Source organism: Hemitrygon akajei, chromosome 2, assembly GCF_048418815.1.
Source record: "Hemitrygon akajei chromosome 2, sHemAka1.3, whole genome shotgun sequence".
In the NCBI taxonomy this organism is placed as follows: Eukaryota; Metazoa; Chordata; class Chondrichthyes; order Myliobatiformes; family Dasyatidae; genus Hemitrygon; species Hemitrygon akajei.
Window position 1 is genome coordinate 146,223,449 of NC_133125.1, and position 17,340 is coordinate 146,240,788.

Here is a 17,340-nt window from a genome sequence, read left to right on the forward strand (position 1 = left end):
TTTTCTTTGTACACTTTGATCAGAAACTCTGGCCCCAAAATAAACTATGTCCTGAGTCTGCAGGACACTGTCACAGTCTCACAGCATAGAAAGAGGCTCTATGGCCCACTGTGTGCATTCTGACTCATATACGTTATTCTCACACACTGACACTTGGTCCATAACCTTCTCTGTCATGGTGACTCAAGTGTTTGTTTAGGTATTTCTTAAACACTGTCTCCCCACACCAAGCCCTGACGTTGTGTGTTCCAGATTCCAACCACCCCCCATGTGAACATTCTTCCTCAAATCCCCTCCCTAACCCTTTCTCTCTAGTTTCAGACATGTTTGCCATGAGGAAGGTTTCACACATTGACTACCCTGTCTACCCCTGTAATGTCTTTGTACCTCTATAACATCTCTGCTCCAAGGGAAGGGGTCTTTCCATTGTCTCCTTTATAACTGCACTGCTCTATCACAGGTGATACCCTGATGAATCTCTATACCCTGTCCAGTGTAATCACATCCTGTCCAGTGCAATCACAGCCTTTCCACTCTCGGGGACCACAGATACTGATGGGTTTTCTGATAATCCCAATATTTCAGGGTACTTAGAGTGATGGACCACCTCACCCTGAATCTGGGTCATTCAATAGACATAAGAGCAGAATTCAGCCATTTGGCCCATCGTCTGTCTGCTCTGCCATTTCATCATGGCTGATCCATTTCCCTTTCAGCCCCCATCTCCTTCTTTCTCCCCATAACCCTTCATACCCCGACTAAATTAATCTATCAACCTCCGCCTTAAATATACTCATTGACTCGGCCTCCAAAGCTGCCTCTGGCAATGAATTCCACAGATTCATCACTCTCTGGTTAAATAAATTTCTCCTTATCTCCTTTCTAAATTGACTTTGCTCTATTCTGAGGCTGTGCCCCCTGGTCCTAGACTCCCCCATCATAGGAAACAGCCTTGAAGCCTTTCAACATTTGATAGGTTTCGATGAGACCCCTACCCCCATTTGTCTGAATGCCAGGGAGTATAGGTCGTGAGCCATCAATTGATCATCATATGATAACCTTTTAATTCCTGAAATCATTCTTGCGAACCTCCTCTGTATCCTCTCCAATGTCAGCACAGCTTTCTCAGATGAGAGGCCCGAAGCTGCTCACAATATTCCAAGTGAGGCCTCACCAGTGCCTTACAAACCCACAATGTTGCAAGGATATTTTTTCATTCTAGTTCTTTCAAAATAAATGCTAACATCGCATTAGCCTTCCTCATCATGCAATTAACCTGCAAATTAACCTTTAGGGAATCCTACACAAGGACTATCAAGTCCCTTTGAGCCTTAGATTTTTTGCCTCGAGTGTGACCCCTCCTCCCAACCCTCCCCATGTGTGACCTCCCTTCCCACTACCCTGAGCTGGTGTGTTACCACCCACTCTCCGTCCGGTGTGACAGCCCCCTCTGACCCTGCTGTGGCAATACTGTGCTCGTACTCCTCGATGGGAGTACACAGGTAGTCTTCCTCCCACCCCCGACCCAGCCGAGGCTCCCACCAGGACTGTCACCTCCCCACCACACCTCAAAGAACACATTCTGCAAAAACAGAATGTTTACAATCGAATTCCAGTTCTTTCTTTAAGCGAGACCATCGTCTTTCTTAACTCTAAATAAGACCTGGAATTCAGTTGTAAACAAGGTGGGACACTGAAACCTGATTGGATGAGGACTAACCAATCAGGAGGAACAGATGCTGGGGGTATAAACACCACCAGACTAGACATCATCATCACCCTGGTGAAGGTGGCAGAGTTTGTCATCAAAACCTTGGTTAAAATCGATACCTGTATCCAGCTGGAGCCAGAGAAGAGTTTATTCATCATATACACTGGGAAAGTACCAGATCCCTTTTCCATATTAATCAGTTCCCAGAACAATCTCGCAGTCCCTGGAAAGGCAATCATCCAGAATCTCTCGTCCTCTGTTATGGGCATCTGGTGCTGCTGGACCAGAGGGTGTGAGGTGTCTCATGTGGGGCACTAGGTAGGCAAGATAACAGCAACCCTCCCAGGGCCACAACTCTCTCCACTTCCCCCCATTCTGGGGGTATATTCCCAGCAGCCAGGAGTAAGACTGGTAACCACATAGCCAATGAGTGCTGTTCAGCCGACGGGGAGGACTGAGATTTGACAGTTCCGTACATCTACCTTTACTGCTTCCCAGAGAGGGACCTTGCACTGACATGTTACCTGATCAACACCCTTGGTTTCAGAAACAGCCATTTGAGTCCCTCTCTCAATCATTCAGATGCCATCAGTGTATAGAATCAAATCTTTGGCAGAGTAATATCCAACAGGTTGCTGTCGGTCTCTGTGTTCTTGAATTAGGACAGCTCTTTGTGTTTCTTGTTGACATACAAAGAAGGCAAGACAATGGCTATACTTCGTAGGAATTTGAAGAGATTTGGCATGTCAACAAATACACTCAAAAACTTGTATAGATGTGCCATAGAGAGCATTCTGACAGGCTGCGTCACCGTCTGGTACGGGGGAGAGGAGCTACTGCACAGGACTAAAACAAGCTGCAGAAGGTTGTAAATCTAGTCAGGTCCATCTTGGGTACTAGCCTACAAAGTACCCAGGACATCTTCAGGGAGTGGTGTCTCAGAAAGGCAGTGTCCATTATTAAGGACCTCCAGAACCCAGGGCATGACCTTTTCTCACTGTTACCATCAGGTTAGAGGTACAGAATCCCAAAGATACACATTTAGTGATTCAGGAACAGCTTCTTCCCTTCTGCTATCGATTCCTAAATGGACATTGAACCCTTGGACACTAACTCACTTTTATTAAATATACAGTATTTCTGTTTTTGCATGTTTTTAAAAATCTATTCAATATATACTGTAATTGATTTACTTCTTTATTATTATTTTAATTTAATTTATTATTATTTGTTGATTATTACTTTTTCTCCATATTATGTATTGCATTGAATTGCATTTCACATCATATGCCAGTGAGAATAAAGCTGATTCTGATATATTTAAGGCAGAAGTTGATAGGTTCTTGATTGTTCAGGGTTTGAAGTGATACTGGGAGGAAGGTAGGAGATGGGACTGAGAGGATTTGGATCAGCCATGATGAAATGGTGGAGCAGAATCGATGGGCCAAATGGCTTTAACTCACTTAAATTCTGGTGGACAGGACTAGCCTGTCCATCACATGACAACAATTTATTTCCCCCCCCCCCCCCGCCATCCAGCAATAATTCTAGTCCAATAAACTGAACTGGTTCCATTGCATTAAAACCTCCCTTACGGACCCCAAACCTGGAGCAATGTAGGAAATTTGACAGTAATCTTTCAAAATGTTAGACACATGAATACGAGGTGTGATTGATAAGTTCATAGCCCAAGGTCCATTTTCTCAGAGCTTACTTGCAATTTTCAATTATCTGAAACAGAAATACCACAAAAGTTATTAAATTCAAACTTTCTGCACAATCACTCAAAGAGTTGAACTGCATGTGCATGTAACGAGAGCTGTATAACTCATCTCCTTCTACATTAGGCCACAAACTTATCAATCACCCCTCGTACAGTAGTGAAAAATTTCATAAAATGACAAAGCGCAGAAGGACAGGAAGTGGAAGTAATTAGATTGGGCTGGACTGAGGCAAAATCCAGGGAGATCGAGGTAGGTTTACAAAGGTGAAAGCCAAAGTAAATTTCTTATCAAAGTATGAATCTATCACTATATCCTCCCTGAGATTCACTTTCTTCTAGAATGTCACAATGGAACTATGAAAATCTATCCACAAATGCAGACTGACAAACAACTATTGTGAAAATGAAGACAGACAATGCAAATACAAAATAAGAACAAAATAAAAACAAACAAACACAGAGAACGTGAGTTGTAAAGTCCTTGAAAGTGAGTCCATCAGCTGTGGAATCGGTTCAGGTTTGAGGTAACTCAAGCTGGTTCAGGAGTCTGATGGTTGAAGGATAGGGTAATAACTGTTCCTAATCCTCATGTTGGGTAGTTCCGATAAGGACTTATTAGATGTAATTATTAATTTGAATCCTTTTTATAATGGTTCAATATCCAATATTTATGGTATGTTTTTAGGGATGAGAAACGCTCCTATAAACAAAACTAAAAATCTTTCGGAACAAGAGTTACAGATTTCAATCTTTGAGGAAATTTGGAATGAAATTTATAAATTGGTTAACACTTCATTGTTATGTGCCTGTCATTCCCTCTTACAATTTAAAGTGGTTCATAGTGTTCACATGTCTAAAGGTAAGCTATCTCATTTTTATTCAGATATATCTCCTTTCTGTGATACATGTAACAATGGAGAATCTTCATTAATTCGCAAACACGAGGAAATCTGAAGATGCTGTAAATTCAAGCAGCACACACAAAATGCTGGTGGACTGCAGCAGGCCAGGAAGTATCTATAGGAAGAAGCACAGTTGACTTTTCGTGCCGAGATCCTTCATCAGGACTAACTGAAAGAAAAGATAGTAAGAGATTTGAAAGTGGGAAGGGGAGGGGGAGATCTGAAATGATAGGAGAAGACAGGAGGGGGAGGGATGAAGCCAAGAGCTTGAAAGTTGATTGGCAAAAGGGATACACAGCTGGAGGAGGGAAAGGATCATGAGGCGGGAGGCCTAGGGAGAAAGAAATGGGGAGGGGAGCACCAGAGGGAGATGGAGAGCAGGCAAGGAGTGATTGTGAGAAGGCAGAGAGAGAAAAGGGGGGGGGGGGGAGAAGAGAGAATAATAAATAAATAAACAGACAGATAGATAGATAGATAAATAAATAAATAAGGGATGGTGTAAGAAGGGGAGGAGGGGCATTAACGGAAGTTAGAGAAATCAATGTTCATGCCATCAGGTTAGAGGCTACCCAGCCAGTATAGAAGGTGTTGTTCCTCCAGTCTGAGTGTGGCTTCATCTTGACAGTAGAGGAGGCCATGGATAGACATATCAGAATGGGAATGAGACGTGGAATTAAAATGTGTGGCCACTGGGAGATCGCTTTCTCTGGCAGACAGAGTGTAGGTGTTCAGCGAAATGGTCTCCTATTCATTAATTCTTTATTAATTCACATGTTTTGGACATGGCCGAGCCTTGAAAGATCCTGGAAGGAAGTATTACAAACTTTCTCATTACTTTTCAAGGTAAATTTTAAGCCTAACACTTTGACTGCATTATTTGGTATTGTTGAAGGAAAAGACTTTATTTTGGAGACACCTGATTTGCATATATTGGCTATTATTTCTCTTATAGCTAGGAGGGCGGTGTTGCTTAAATGGATATCCGCCTACTCATGCTCATTGTTTACCTGATGTTATGTCATGCCTAAATTTAGAGAAGATCCGTTGTTCAATTTCTGATTCTAACCAAGACTTTCAAACATTGTGGTGACCATTCTTGAACTACTTTCAAAACTTTTGATTTGGTGTTAAAGTACAGATGTTGGCTAATAACATAAATCACTATGTGATAAGGATTTTCTTCTATCTTTCTTTCTTTGTCAAACAGCTTCGACTTTAGTAATGGGTTTAGATTTTTTAAAAATAAAATTATTACAATTCAAATTACAATTTAATCAATGTACGTGTTTGATTATGAATATAGGGTACTGCGATTGCAAGTGTCATTTAAATATAATGTTTTCGGTACTTTTCTATCTTTTTTTGATTCATTATATATATCCTCATGTGCTCTGTATTCTTCTATGTGAAAATTGATTAAAAATATTGAAAAAGAAAAAAGAAAGAAATTGCAGAGACGTGAAAGAGCTGCAGTCTACAGGTAATTGGTACGCTCGTTGTCTGGGACATGCCCTTTTCTTGTGAATGAAACACAAAAGCCTGAAGACCCATGCTCATTGATTCAGAAGCAGTTCCTCCCCTCTGCCATCAGATTTCAGAAAGCTCAATGAACACAATCTCATTATTACTTTCCTTCCCAGAGTTTTTTTTTTGTTTTTGTAAGTTACAATAATTTTGTCCTTTCTTTAACTGTACTGCTGCCACAAAATAACAAGCTTCACATAATTTAAGTTAGTGATAATAAACCTGTTTCTGATTCTGAACTCTGGAATGTTTCTAGCCCAGTGAAGAAGACTGTTTGCTGGATTTTGTACTGGGAAAGAGTTAGACCAACTTATGCATCTATCTGTGGGGAATATCCAGTAACCAGCGATCAAAATACCATAAAGGGTTTGAATAGTGAGTCAAAGGGACAACAGGCTACTCTAGAATTCAAATAGTCAGTTGAAGTAAGAAAGATCCAGCCCAGGTAAACTAGAAACAAAGCTGAGCTAAGAAACCCGTGTGTGCATAATGGGAGGGCTTTGCAGTGGAGATGTTTCACCTACAGTCTGGGTACCTTCATGTAGAGGGAAGGGAAACTAATGCCAGAGTTCTCTAATGCCAAAGGAGAAAGTCCATGCACCCCAGATCCCTCCATTCATTCACTATGTTCCTTCAAGTTCATGTCATACCTTTTGAAATGTAACATGATATTTTTCCCAGGATTAAATTTCATCCACTTCCTCTCCATCCATTCCACCACCCTCTTATCAACTTCTTCACAAATCACACCCTCCAGTTCTGTACAGACTGCAGATTGGACCCCAGTGACCGTGGACCACCAGCTGTAGGGAGTGAGGCAGCAGTCAGGAAGTGAGGATGGTGAGTGAAGATCGAAGAAGGACAGTGGGGATAATGACTACGAGATGTGACCTACCCCATCATACTCCACTTTTTGCTTCCTGCAAGGATCACTCTCACCGTGACTCCCTGTTTATGAAGAGAATGGTCCTGCATACCTCTCCACCCACCTTCCCCTCCACTGGACACAACAGGTGGTCTCCCTATGCCCTCTCCATCACCACCTTCATGCACCTAAACAACCCATCCAGGTGAAGTTAAATTCATCTGCTCCACTTCCAATCTCCTCTATTTCATTCAGTACTCCAGCCTGACTCACATCAGCGAGATCAAGTGACAGCCATTTAATGGTGTGCTGTGCCCTGTTCATACCAGCTACCTTGAGCTTCCAGTTCCTGTCCTTTCACCCCACACAGCCTGTTCGTCTGTACAGTGAGCTTCCACATTTCAGGTAATCAGTACCCTCTGTGTTCCCGTCTCATTTAGTTTTGCATTCTATCTCCCGTTGTTCAATCCCTTCAGCCTCTTTATCCAGTTTGCCTCTCTCCCCCAGCCCACTCTGATCCCACCTGCCCATTGTTTGTGGGTAATAGATAATAACTAGGGGTAAATACACCAATTTACCTGGCGTTCTCCTCCTTTGGCCAACCCTCCCCATTACTTCTGCCAGCTGGTTCCATCTGCCCATCACCCCACCCTCCTACGGTTCTACCTATCATTTGTCCCTGAACCCCATCGGGCCATTTCCTCTCCCTTCACCTGGTTCAACCCGCCAGTTACCAGCCCCTGCCTCACCCTTCTCTCTCTCCCCCCTCAGCCCTCTCAATCTCAAGATACTGACGATCTCCATCCTTCCACGGAAGCTCACGAACACGAGATGAAGGGTCTCGGCGCGAAATGGTCACACTTTTCCATTGATGCTGTCTGGTCTGCTGATTTCTTCCAGCGTTTTGTGTGTGTTCCTTCCACAGAAGCTGTTCGCCCAGCTGATTTGTTTTAATCAGGTTAATTTTCTCCTCCCGAGTCGTCCTCCCCAGTATGTGTGTCCCAGGGTCTCAGGGTCTGTGACATCGGGACTCTGCCTCTCCCTTCCGTTCCCACACTTGTCATGTTTGTTCCAGACTCCGCTCACGCCCCCCTTCCTGGCAACAGATGACTCTGCTTACGGCTCTTTTTCTGATTGGACAGATGCATACTGGCAATTTAACTTCCAAATGATGACTTGTGGTCACTCCTGCCCAGAGGCTAATGACGTTAAGTAGAGGCAGATTATGTTTAGTCTGGGGGTATCGCGCGGACTGATCCGCATACAGTTCGGGGATGAATTTGACGGGCGCCGCATAGAGTCCGTGGATCGTTAGGGGTCGGTGAGCCGAGGGGTAATGGGATCGCACTGTGCAATGGAGGAGGACTTGGAACAGCGCTGACCGGGAGGGAATAATGATGCTGCGTCTACTACTGCTGGCCCTCCTATGTGGAGGGGTCTCCGGAGGTGAGTGAGGTGTCAATGGTCAGCGGGACACTCAGACTCCGGTCAGTCAGTGAGCGGGCGGACACAGGGTAACAGTCCCAAGGCAAGGTGTGAGGGTCCCACACCACCCAGCCTGAGCTCAGTGGGGATCGGTTTTGGGGAGGGGAGGGGAGGGGAGAGGGGGCTGCAGTTCATCTGGTCCGGGTAACATGTACCCTAAGATCTTTTAGCGTTTTGAGCACCTTCTCAGTAACTGCACTCACTTCTCTCGCTCACACCCTTCAACATCTGGCACACTGCTACTGTCTTCCACAGTGAAGACTGATACAAAATACTCATTTAGGAGATTGCAGATGAACTAAGAATTTGTTAGCAGCGGCAAAAGTGGAGGCCAGGTCATTGGGTGTATTTAAAGCAGAGACTGATAGATTCTTGATTGGAAATGGCATCAAAAGTTATTGGGAGATGGCCGGGGAGTAGGGCTGAGGATGGCAAAAAAGGACCAGCCATGACTGAATGGCAGAGCAGGCTCGATGGGCTAAATGGCCTAATTCTGCTCCCATGGTCCTTTGGGAATCCCTTCGGAGATTGTACATGGGAGATGACATCGGGCGAGAAGCGCAGAGGGATGGGTTAAGTGAGTGGGAGGGTGAACAGCCAGAAGTCATTGTCCATGTAGGTATCAACGACATGGATAGGATGTGTGATGAGGTTCTGCAAACGGAGTTCATAGAATTAGGTGCAAAGTTAAAGGTCAGCACCCCCAGTTTGTGATCTCAGGACTGCTACCCATGCCATGTGCTAGTGAAGCCAGATCTAGGAAGATGGTACAGTTTAATACATGGCTAAGGAGTTGGTGTTGGAGGGAGGGCATAAGGTTTTTTGGATCTTTGGGCTCTCTTCCAAGGAAGGGGGGACCTGTACAAAAGGGATAGTTTGCGCCTGAACTGGGCAGGGGGGTGGGTGCGGGTGGGGAATAATATCCTAGCAGGAAGGTTTTTTAACACAGAATGGTAAGGTTTAAACTAGAGTTGCAGGGGGATGGAAACAGTGTGACAGACCAAATAGTGGACAGGTCTTAGAGGCAGATATTGGTAAGACCTGAACAAAAGTAAGAATCAAAAGATTGAGCATGGTGTGACTAGTGTCCTAAGCCTCATATATTTCAATGCAAGAGCACCGTAGGAAAGGCAGATGATAGTGCTAAAGATGAGGTAGTTGGTTTACAAACACAGGCAATTTGTAGTGATGGGAGACTATTAACTGGGCAAAGTTTCAGACAAAATCAGATATATCAGTATTATACTGGAGTAAAAGGAATTATATCAGCATGAGAAAGGAGCTGTTCAGAATTGATTGGAAAAGCACACAGGCAGGGATGTCAGCAGAACAATTCAGAAAGCACAGGATATATATATACCAAAAAGGAAGGAGTATTCTGGAGGAAAGATGACACAACAGTGGCTAACAAGAGCAGTCAAAGCCAACATGAAAGCCAGAGAGGGCATGTAACTGAGCAAAACTCTTAGTGGGAAGTTAAAGCATTGGGAAGCTTTTAAAAACCAACAGAAGGCAACTAAAAAAGTCATTAAGAAGGTGAAGATGGTATACGAAAGTAAACCAGCCAATAATATTAAAGAGGATACCAAAACTTTCTTCAGATACAGAAAGTGCAAGACAAAGACCCGGGTAGATATTGGGCCATTGGGAAATTACACTGGAAAGGTATTAATGGGGGGAAAATGAAATGGTGAACAAACCTCATGCCCCCTGAATAAGTATTTTGCATCAGAGTTCACTGGGGAAGACCCTAACATTATGGTGGAATTTCCATGTGTCAGTGTGTGAAGTTACCATAACTAGACTGAAGGTTCTTGGGAAACGGAAAGGTCTGAACATAGATAAGTCACCTGGACCGGATGGTGTACACCCCAGAGTTCTCAGAAAGGTGGCTGAAGAGATTGTGGATGCATTAGTAATGACTTTCGAGAATCACTAAGTTCTGGATTGGTTCTGGAAGACTGGAAAATTGCAAATGTCTCTCCACTTCTGAAGAAGGGAGAAAAGCTGAAGAAAGAAAACTGTGGGCCAGTTAATCTGACCTCAGTGGTTGGGAAGATGTTGGGGTTGATAATGTGGTTCAGTTTGGGAGGTTGAACAAGGAAACTATGTGAATGACTTACATAGTGAATGACAAGGATTTGCTGAGGAGTGTGGAACAGGAGTACAAATACCTTGTTCTATGAACGTGGCATCACAGGCAGACAGATAGTTGTACACGGGTGGTTTCCAGGCTGGGGATGAACCAGGGTTGGTTTGGTGAATTTCCATAGTTTTAACTTGTGAACCTCCAGGAGCAGCCTAGACCGAGTGTAGAGGAGACCAGAGACGAGGATGGAGTTGAACAAAAACTCATCACTTGTGGATTGGTTTATTGCATAGGGTGTTGAAATAACTATTGAGTTTAGATTTGAAAGTCTCTAAGGTACCACTTCCGACTGCACAACTAAGTAGTTTGTTCCATGTGTCCACAACTCACGTGTAAAGAAATTCTTCCTGATGTTAGTCTGAAATCTCCCTTTAACCAGTCTCCACTTATGGCCCGGTATCCTTGTTGGTGGATGAATTCTGAAAGCGCAGCTGGCATCCACCTTACTTATACCCTGAGTGATTTTGAACTCTTCTATCATGTCTCCTCTCATTCAGCGCTACTTAGGCTAAAAAGATTTAATTCTTTCAATGTTTCTTCATAGCTCATGCCCTGCAGATCTGGAGTGAGTCTAGGTCTCATCCAAAATACAAATTAGGATCCCCTTTCCTGGCCTCAGTTTCTCCTTTCCAGGATCCAATTTATATCAAATCAAAAGAGATCAATCTCCTTAACTCCAACCATATACATTACTGGAAAATGTAACAGAGTACCTGTTGCTCCCTGTTTCCAACCAAACCTTACCAGTGCATGAACCTGGGGGAGCTAGCAGGTTGCCCAACAGTCGTTTTGACCTTTTGTATTTTGCAGTTTTCTTCTCGGTGTGTTTATTCATTGGAGCCTTCGTGATCGGATCAGCCGGTCGTTCATGTGGAAGTCCCTTATTCTTTTTCGATCGGGTTGGCTTGATCAGGGGTGTCCCAGCCCAGTTACCCATTTTACATATATTCTTACTGAATTAGTAGTACTCTATGCTCTATGTTTCTATACTAATGTGGTTCTATGTTTCTATATATATGTTCCTCTATATTTAAGAGAAAGTTAGATATGGCCCTTGTGGCTAAAGGGATCAGGGGATATGGAGAGAAAGCAGGTACAGGGTTCTGAGTTGGATGATCAGCCATGATCATACTGAATGGCGGTGCAGGCTTGAAGGGCCGAATGGCCTACTCCTGCACCTATTTTCTATGTTTCTAACTGTGCTTCGTAATCAGATAATTACCATAAATGGATACCTGGGACCCATTAAATTTCATAAAATATTTTATCTATTAGGTCTATTCTCCTTCTCCCAGTTTCCTTCTTGTTCTTACTGGAACTCAGGAACTGGTCGCTGGCTGGTTAGGGACGATCTTCCTCACGTCTCACCCTGGTCCTGGTCTTAACTCCCGTCTTTCAGGGAAGTCTCACAGATAGGGTATCAAATTCTTCCCAATGGGCCAATTGCTTGGTCAAGGTTCAGTGGGATCCCACATATAGGATTCCCATCTTTGTTGCCAGAGTGTTAGGGAAATTTTATTTCCACACCAGACTTGGACCCATGTATTCAGGAGACTCTTTATTCAATGTTACACAGAGAGCCGTCCCTCCTGAGAGCAGGAGCTGTGTCTTTGGTTGCAGAGATGTCCTTTATATATCATACAGGATATGCAAGCTGTATGGTTACACGTTTGAACAGGAACTTCAGTGATAAAACAGGAACTTTACCCCAGACATTGTTCAAATGAATACATACACATAGAAACCCTCAAGTTACATAGTCTTGTGATTTACACACAGTCTTGTGACTGGCACCAGTAGGGAAGTACCTGATTTCTGCTGCTCTATGCATTAAGCAGTGTAGACATGCAATTCTATAGTCACACAAAGGTATGAACCACAAGTCTGGCAAAATTCCTCCACATTTACATTAAATTTCATCTGCCATTTATCTGCACACATCTGGATTTTGTTTAGATCTAAGAGTATTGATTCTGCTGCCTGAATGTTATCAGCCCGTCGCCCTAATTTTATGTCATCAGCAAACTTTACTAGTTTATTTGTTATGTGCTTATCCAGATCATGAATGTAAATTTTAAAACAGCAGCAGCCCCAAGAACCATTTCATGTGGAACCCACTTGTAACACCTTCTCGGTGTGAGAATGATCCTCTCACCATAACTCATTTTTTTCTGTTTATGAGCCAATTCTGTGGCCATTCACATACCTGACCCTGAATCCTACCTCCTGTAATTTGATTATTAACCTCTTGTGAGGTTCCTTGTCAAAAGGCTTCAAAAAGTCCAAGTAAATGATACCAACTGCTCTATTGTTGTCATAAATTTGAATTGCTTCTTCACACAGCTTCAGCATAATAGTAAAACATGATTTCCCCTTTCTGAACTGATACTGGCTTTCTGCTAACATGTGTGTTCTTATCAGCTGCTTTTCTAACTCATTATTTATTATTGTTTCCATAATCTTGTGTGTGATACATGTTAACCTTACTGGTCTTTAGTTACCGGAGCAGTACGGTCACCCTTCCTATATACTGGGATGATGTTAGCCCATTTCAAGACCTCAGGGATCACACCAGTCTTCAATGACTTTTGAAAAATACATGTTTGAGGGTTTGTATATATAATCACAGACCTCTTTAATTACCCTTGGATATATGTTGTCTGGCCCTGAAGATTTATTAACATTCAACCTTTTCTGCTGAAGCAGGACCTCACTTTCTAAGATCTCTAAATCTCTTTAAACATGCTTATTTTTCTCTACATTTACTGGCATATTACTAACATCTTTGCAGCTGAAATCTTTAGCAAAATATGAGTTAAGAATATCCACGATGTCCTTCTCTGAATAATTTTACACCCTACTATTATTTCTAATACATTTAACTTCCTTTTCTTTTTTTACTAAAGTACTGAAAAACTCCCTTGGGGTCAATCTTAGCACTTATTATCAGCAAAATCCTTCTCAACCTGCCTTTTGGCAATCATGTTTCCCTCGTAGCTATAGCTCTCATATTTTCCTATGCCCTATGGTTAACCTCATTATTATTTTTCTGTATTCATTATATGGCTGGCTTTTATTCAATAATTTGTAGCGGGGTGCTACGCGCAGCGCTGAAATTACAACACGGAGTCGATAAACTGCAGCCATAGAATAAGTTTATTTCAAAAACACAGTCTTGCTTTAAAGCCTGTCTCCCCCACTCGATACTTCGAGAGGCACGTAACTGAAACTCCTTGAGGCTATCTACCTTTGTCTCTGGCTCTGGCTAATTGTCAGCCGGTTCGAGTGTGCTAGTAATTGGGTCGCCACATAACCCCCCCCAGAACCGGCGGTACACCCCCCAATGTCCACAGTCTGGGCCGGGCCCTGTTTGGGAGGTCGGCCTCTGCGCCGCGGTGCCGGAAACTCGACCGGTTGCGCCAAGTCCACATGGGCTGGTTTGAGTCGGTCCACCATGAAAACCTCCTCTCTCCCCCCAACGTCCAGCACGAACGTGGACCCGTCGTTTCTGATCACCGTAAACGGCCCCTCGTAGGGCCGTTGCAGCGGTGGCCGATGCCCGCCCCGGCGTACAAACACAAACTTACAGTTCTGCAGATCTTTGGGTACACAGGTCGGGTGCTGCCCATGCTGCGAAGTGGGTATGGGGGCCAGGGCACCGAGCCTCTCGCGTAGTCTGCCCAGGACTGCTGCGGGTTCTTCCTCTCGCCCCCTTGGGGCTGGTATGAACTCCCCGGGGACGACCAGGGGTGCGCCGTACACCAACTCAGCCGACGAAGCGTGCAGATCGTCTTTTGGCGCCGTGCGGACGCCGAGTAGGACCCAGGGAAGCTCGTCCGCCCAGTTAGCTCCTCGCAGGCGGGCCATGAGAGCCGACTTCAGGTGGCAGTGGAAACGCTCCACCAGTCCGTTCGACTGTGGGTGGTAGGCAGTGGTGTGGTGCAGCTGAGTCCCCAACAGGTTGGCCATCGCTGACCACAGGCTGGAGGTGAACTGGGTGCCTCTGTCGGAGGTAATGTGGGCCGGGACACCAAAGCGGGACACCCAGGTGGCGATCAGCGCCCGGGCGCAAGATTCGGAGGTGGTGTCGGTGAGTGGGACCGCCTCTGGCCATCTGGTGAACCGGTCCACGATAGTCAGGAGGTGCCGCGCTCCTCGCGACACTGGCAGGGGGCCCACGATATCCACATGAATGTGGTCGAAACGCCGGTGGGTGGGGTGGAACTGCTGCGGCGGGGCCTTGGTGTGTCGCTGCACCTTGGCCGTCTGGCAGTGCATGCACGTTCTGGCCCATTCACGGACCTGCTTGCGGAGTCCGTGCCAAACGAACCTGCTGGAGACCATCCGGACGGTAGTGCGGATGGAGGGGTGGGCCAAGTTATGAATGGAGTCGAACACACGTTGTCGCCAAGGTGCCGGGACGACGGGACGGGGCTGGCCAGTGGCGACGTCACAGAGTAGGGTCCTCTCACCTGGGCCTACGGGGAGGTCCTGGAGCTGCAAACCGGAGACTGCGGACCTGTAACACGGGATCTCCTCATCTGCCAACTGTGCCTCAGCCAGTGCCTCAAAGTCTACCCCTTGGGAAAGGGCGTGAATGTTAGGGCGAGAGAGCGCGTCCGCCACGACATTGTCCTTACCCGAGACGTGCCGGACGTCCGTCGTGTATTCAGAGATGTAGGACAGATGGCGCTGCTGGCGGGACGACCAGGGATCGGACACCTTTGTGAACATAAAGGTAAGCGGCTTGTGGTCCGTGAACGCGGTGAATGGCCTACCTTCTAAGAAGTACCTGAAATGCCGGATTGCCAGGTATAGCGCCAACAGCTCCCGGTCGAAAGCACTGTATTTGAGCTCGGGTGGCCACAGGTGTTTGCTGAAAAACGCCAGAGGTTGCCAGCAGCCCGCGATGAGCTGCTCCAGTACCCCACCGACTGCCGTGTTAGATGCGTCCACCGTGAGGGCGGTAGGGACGTCCATTCTGGGGTGCACTAGCATCGCGGCGTTCGCCAAGGCTTCCTTCGTTTGAATGAAAGCGGTGGCGGACTCCTCGTCCCAGGTAATGTCCTTGCCCGGACCGGACAGCAAGGCGAACAGGGGGCGCATGATCCGGGCAGCTGAAGGGAGGAAGCGGTGGTAGAAATTGACCATACCTATGAATTCCTGGAGGCCTTTGACCGTGGTGGGTCGGGGGAAATGGCGGACCGCATCTACCTTAGCGGGCAGAGGGGTTGCCCCGTCTGTGGTAATCCTGTGGCCCAGGAAGTCGATGGTGTCGAGCCCGAACTGGCATTTGGCCAGGTTGATCGTTAGACCGTAGTCACTCAGCCGGGCAAAGAGTTGTCGGAGGTGGGACAGATGCTCCTGACGACTGCTGCTGGCTATGAGGATGTCGTCCAAATAGATGAATGCGAAGTCCAGGTCGCGTCCCACCGCGTCCATCAACCGCTGGAACGTCTGTGCGGCATTCTTCAGGCCGAACGGCATGCGGAAGAACTCAAAAAGGCCGAACGGGGTGATGAGAGCCGTTTTGGGGACGTCGTCCGGATGCATCGGGATTTAATGGTATCCCCGGACGAGGTCTACCTTGGAGAAGATCCCCGCGCCGTGCAGGTTTGCTGCAAAGTCCTGAATGTGCGGCACAGGGTAGCGGTCCGGTGTTGTCACCTCGTTCAGCCTGCGGTAGTCGCCGCACGGTCTCCAGCCCCCTGTCGCCTTGGGCACCATGTGCAGGGGAGAGGCCCATGGGCTGTCGGACCGCCGAATGATCCCCAATTCCTCCATCCGCTTGAACTCCTCCTTCGCCAGTCGGAGCTTGTCCGGGGGAAGCCGCCGAGCGCAGGCATGGAGGGGTGGTCCCTGGGTCGGGATGTGGTGCTGTACGCCGTGTTGGGGCATGGCTGCTGTGAACTGCGGTGCCAGAACCGATGGAAAATCCGCCAGGACCCTGGTGAAGTCGTTGTCGGACAGCGTGATGGAGCCGAGGTGAGGGGCTGGCAACTGGGCTGCACCCAGGGGGAATGTCTGAAAGGTCTTGGCGTGAACCAGTCTCTTCCTGGGCAGGTCGACCAGTAGGCTGTGAGCCCGCAAGAAATCCGCACCCAGAAGCGGTTGGGCTACGGCGGCCAGTGTGAAGTCCCACGTAAACTTGCTGGAGTCGAACCGTAGCTGCACCGGATCGACTCCAGCCATAAGTCCTTATGGTGCTGCCATTCGCGGCCCGTAGGGGGGGACCCGGCGCCCTGCTGCGGGTGTCGTAACTTGTCGGAGGTAAGACGCTGATCTCGGCACCGGTGTCGACCAAAAACCGGCGTCCCGACTGTTTGTCCCAGACATACAGGAGGCTATCCCGATGGCCAGCCGTCGTAGCCATCAGCGACGGTTGGCCCTGGCGTTTCCCGGGAACTGGCAGGGCGGGCGACAACGGCGGGCTTCTGCGCCCCACCGCTGGTGGTAGAAACACCATTGCCCGTTGGGCTCCACACCCTGGCCTCTGGGTTTAGCGGGCTCTGCGGCCGGGCCTGGACTGGTTTGCTGCTGGGAGCGTGGCCGGGTGATCAGTGAGATGGACGCCCCACTCTCCTTCTTGGCGTTCCACAGCAAGTCCGCCCGGGCTGCCACCTTCCGGGGGTCGCTGAAATCTGCGTCAGACAGCAGCAGGCGTATGTCCTCGGGCAGCTGCTCCAGGAATGCCTGCTCAAACATGAGGCAGGGTGTGTGTCCGTCGGCCAGAGACAACATCTCATTCATTAAAGCTGATGGAGGCCTGGCTCCCAAGCCAGCCAGGTGCAGTAAACGGGCAGCTCGCTCGCGGCGGGAGAGCCCGAAAGTCCTTAGGAGCAGGGCTTTGAATTCCGTGTACTTGCCGTCCGCCGGGGGAGACTGTACGAACTCCGCGACCTGGGCCGCTGTGTCCTGGTCGAGGGAGCTCACCACGTAGTAGTAACGGGTGTCCTCTGAGGTTATTTGCCGAACATGGAA

General features: G+C 47.1%; 1 protein-coding gene across 1 annotated transcript in view; it reads left to right on the forward strand.

Moving 5' to 3' along the window:
* The first annotated feature begins 7,994 nt into the window (after positions 1-7,994).
* LOC140716534 (class I histocompatibility antigen, F10 alpha chain-like) overlaps positions 7,995-17,340 on the forward strand; it is a 59,002-nt gene continuing 49,656 nt past the window's right edge. Inside the window, exon 1 of the mRNA XM_073029346.1 lies at positions 7,995-8,171. Within this exon, the coding sequence (XP_072885447.1) occupies positions 8,120-8,171 (52 nt within the window). The 5' untranslated portion in view covers positions 7,995-8,119. The remainder of the gene's footprint in view (positions 8,172-17,340) is intronic.